The sequence below is a fragment of the Belonocnema kinseyi genome, chromosome 9, assembly GCF_010883055.1.
Source record: "Belonocnema kinseyi isolate 2016_QV_RU_SX_M_011 chromosome 9, B_treatae_v1, whole genome shotgun sequence".
Taxonomy (NCBI): Eukaryota; Metazoa; Arthropoda; class Insecta; order Hymenoptera; family Cynipidae; genus Belonocnema; species Belonocnema kinseyi.
Window position 1 is genome coordinate 44672769 of NC_046665.1, and position 1372 is coordinate 44674140.

Below are 1372 nucleotides of genomic sequence, written 5' to 3' on the forward strand. Positions count from 1 at the left end.
TATATAAATATGAAGGTGTCTCAGAAGTTCAAATGCAAAATTTGATTTCATGCCTGCGTTTGCTTAAGAATACCATTAGTTACAATTATAATTGAATAAAGATGACAACAAGAATTATAGACGATCCTATGACGTTCTTCGATTGGACAGAAATTAAAAAACTTCTAAGATTTAAAAAAGTTTTAATAAGAAGTTTTTTAGTAGAAGCGGAAGATTAAGCACACTTTTCATAAGATGTCAAGTAATTTTTTTTCTGCAAATATTATTCACAGTATTTAATTGATATCAATAAATATCAACATAGAAATAAACCTTTTTGTTCTTCTTTCATGATTTTGTTTTAGTTTTTTTTGTCTGCTACGTTTTATTTTTCAAACAGCATTGTCTGTACAATATTGTTGAACATAAAGCGCGAGTATCGCTATTAACATGTAGTTGTGAAAGACGCAGGTGCCTTAATAACCTTCTTCAAAGTTAAATTGTTGAAATATATTTAGTGCATGTCTGTAGTTTATTAGAGTTAAATTCAATTCAATTTAAACCAAATATTTATGATATTCAAAATGTACTTGAAATGCACAAATAGAAAGTAGGAAAACAAGCGGGATGCGCGAAACGTGCCGAAAGTTCCCAAATTTTATATTTGTTATAAAATTTCAGATTTAATTTTTATAAATTATATCATACTCACTAATAGAACTAAGAAAAGCCACAAAGGAAAATACGAAAGTACTCTGGACGAGTTTCATTTTCGAGACAAGAAGAACTGAGTTGTTTAAACTTTTGTGAATAGCAGAAGTTTGTGTGTTAACATTTATATATATACATTGTCTGCAGTAACCGTCATCTGATTATTCATCATTTTACGTATTCAGGAATTTTACTGTGTTGAGATATTTGTACTTCATAAATTTTAAATTTGACAACTTCCTTATGATAAAATCTAATCAGCTTATCGCTTTAATCTATAGTTATATAAATTCTTTCCTGTTTGTTAAGAATTTGTATTGCGTAGTAATTTTACAGATCGTAGACTGAGCACAAATATTGCACAACTTTATGATCATCTCTCCACTCTATATTTACCACGATTATTGATTTTCCCTCTTATGTTTGAAAAATTCGAATCATTATTAAAAATGAAAAATAATGCCTTCATAACATCTTGTATTTCAAACTTAAGAGGCTGATTGTCAAGGTGTCTGCTAACGTTTACGTCAATCAAATATCCGTATTAAACTTACAATTATACACAGAGAAATTTCCTCTTGTGTCAAAAAGTTGCTTCTTGACGCAAACGGAATTTTTTCTTGAATTTAAGGTTAATAGTAATTTCATTTGGCCAAAAAAGATTTAATTTGCAGCAAATATT

General features: G+C 28.4%; 1 protein-coding gene across 1 annotated transcript in view; it reads right to left on the minus strand.

Annotated features, from left to right (window-relative positions):
- Positions 1–829, minus strand: part of LOC117179824 — a 2047-nt gene extending 1218 nt beyond the window's left edge. The window contains exon 1 of the mRNA XM_033371960.1: positions 692–829. Coding sequence (XP_033227851.1) covers positions 692–749 — 58 coding nt within the window. The 5' untranslated portion in view covers positions 750–829. The remainder of the gene's footprint in view (positions 1–691) is intronic.
- Positions 830–1372: the final 543 nt, after the last annotated feature.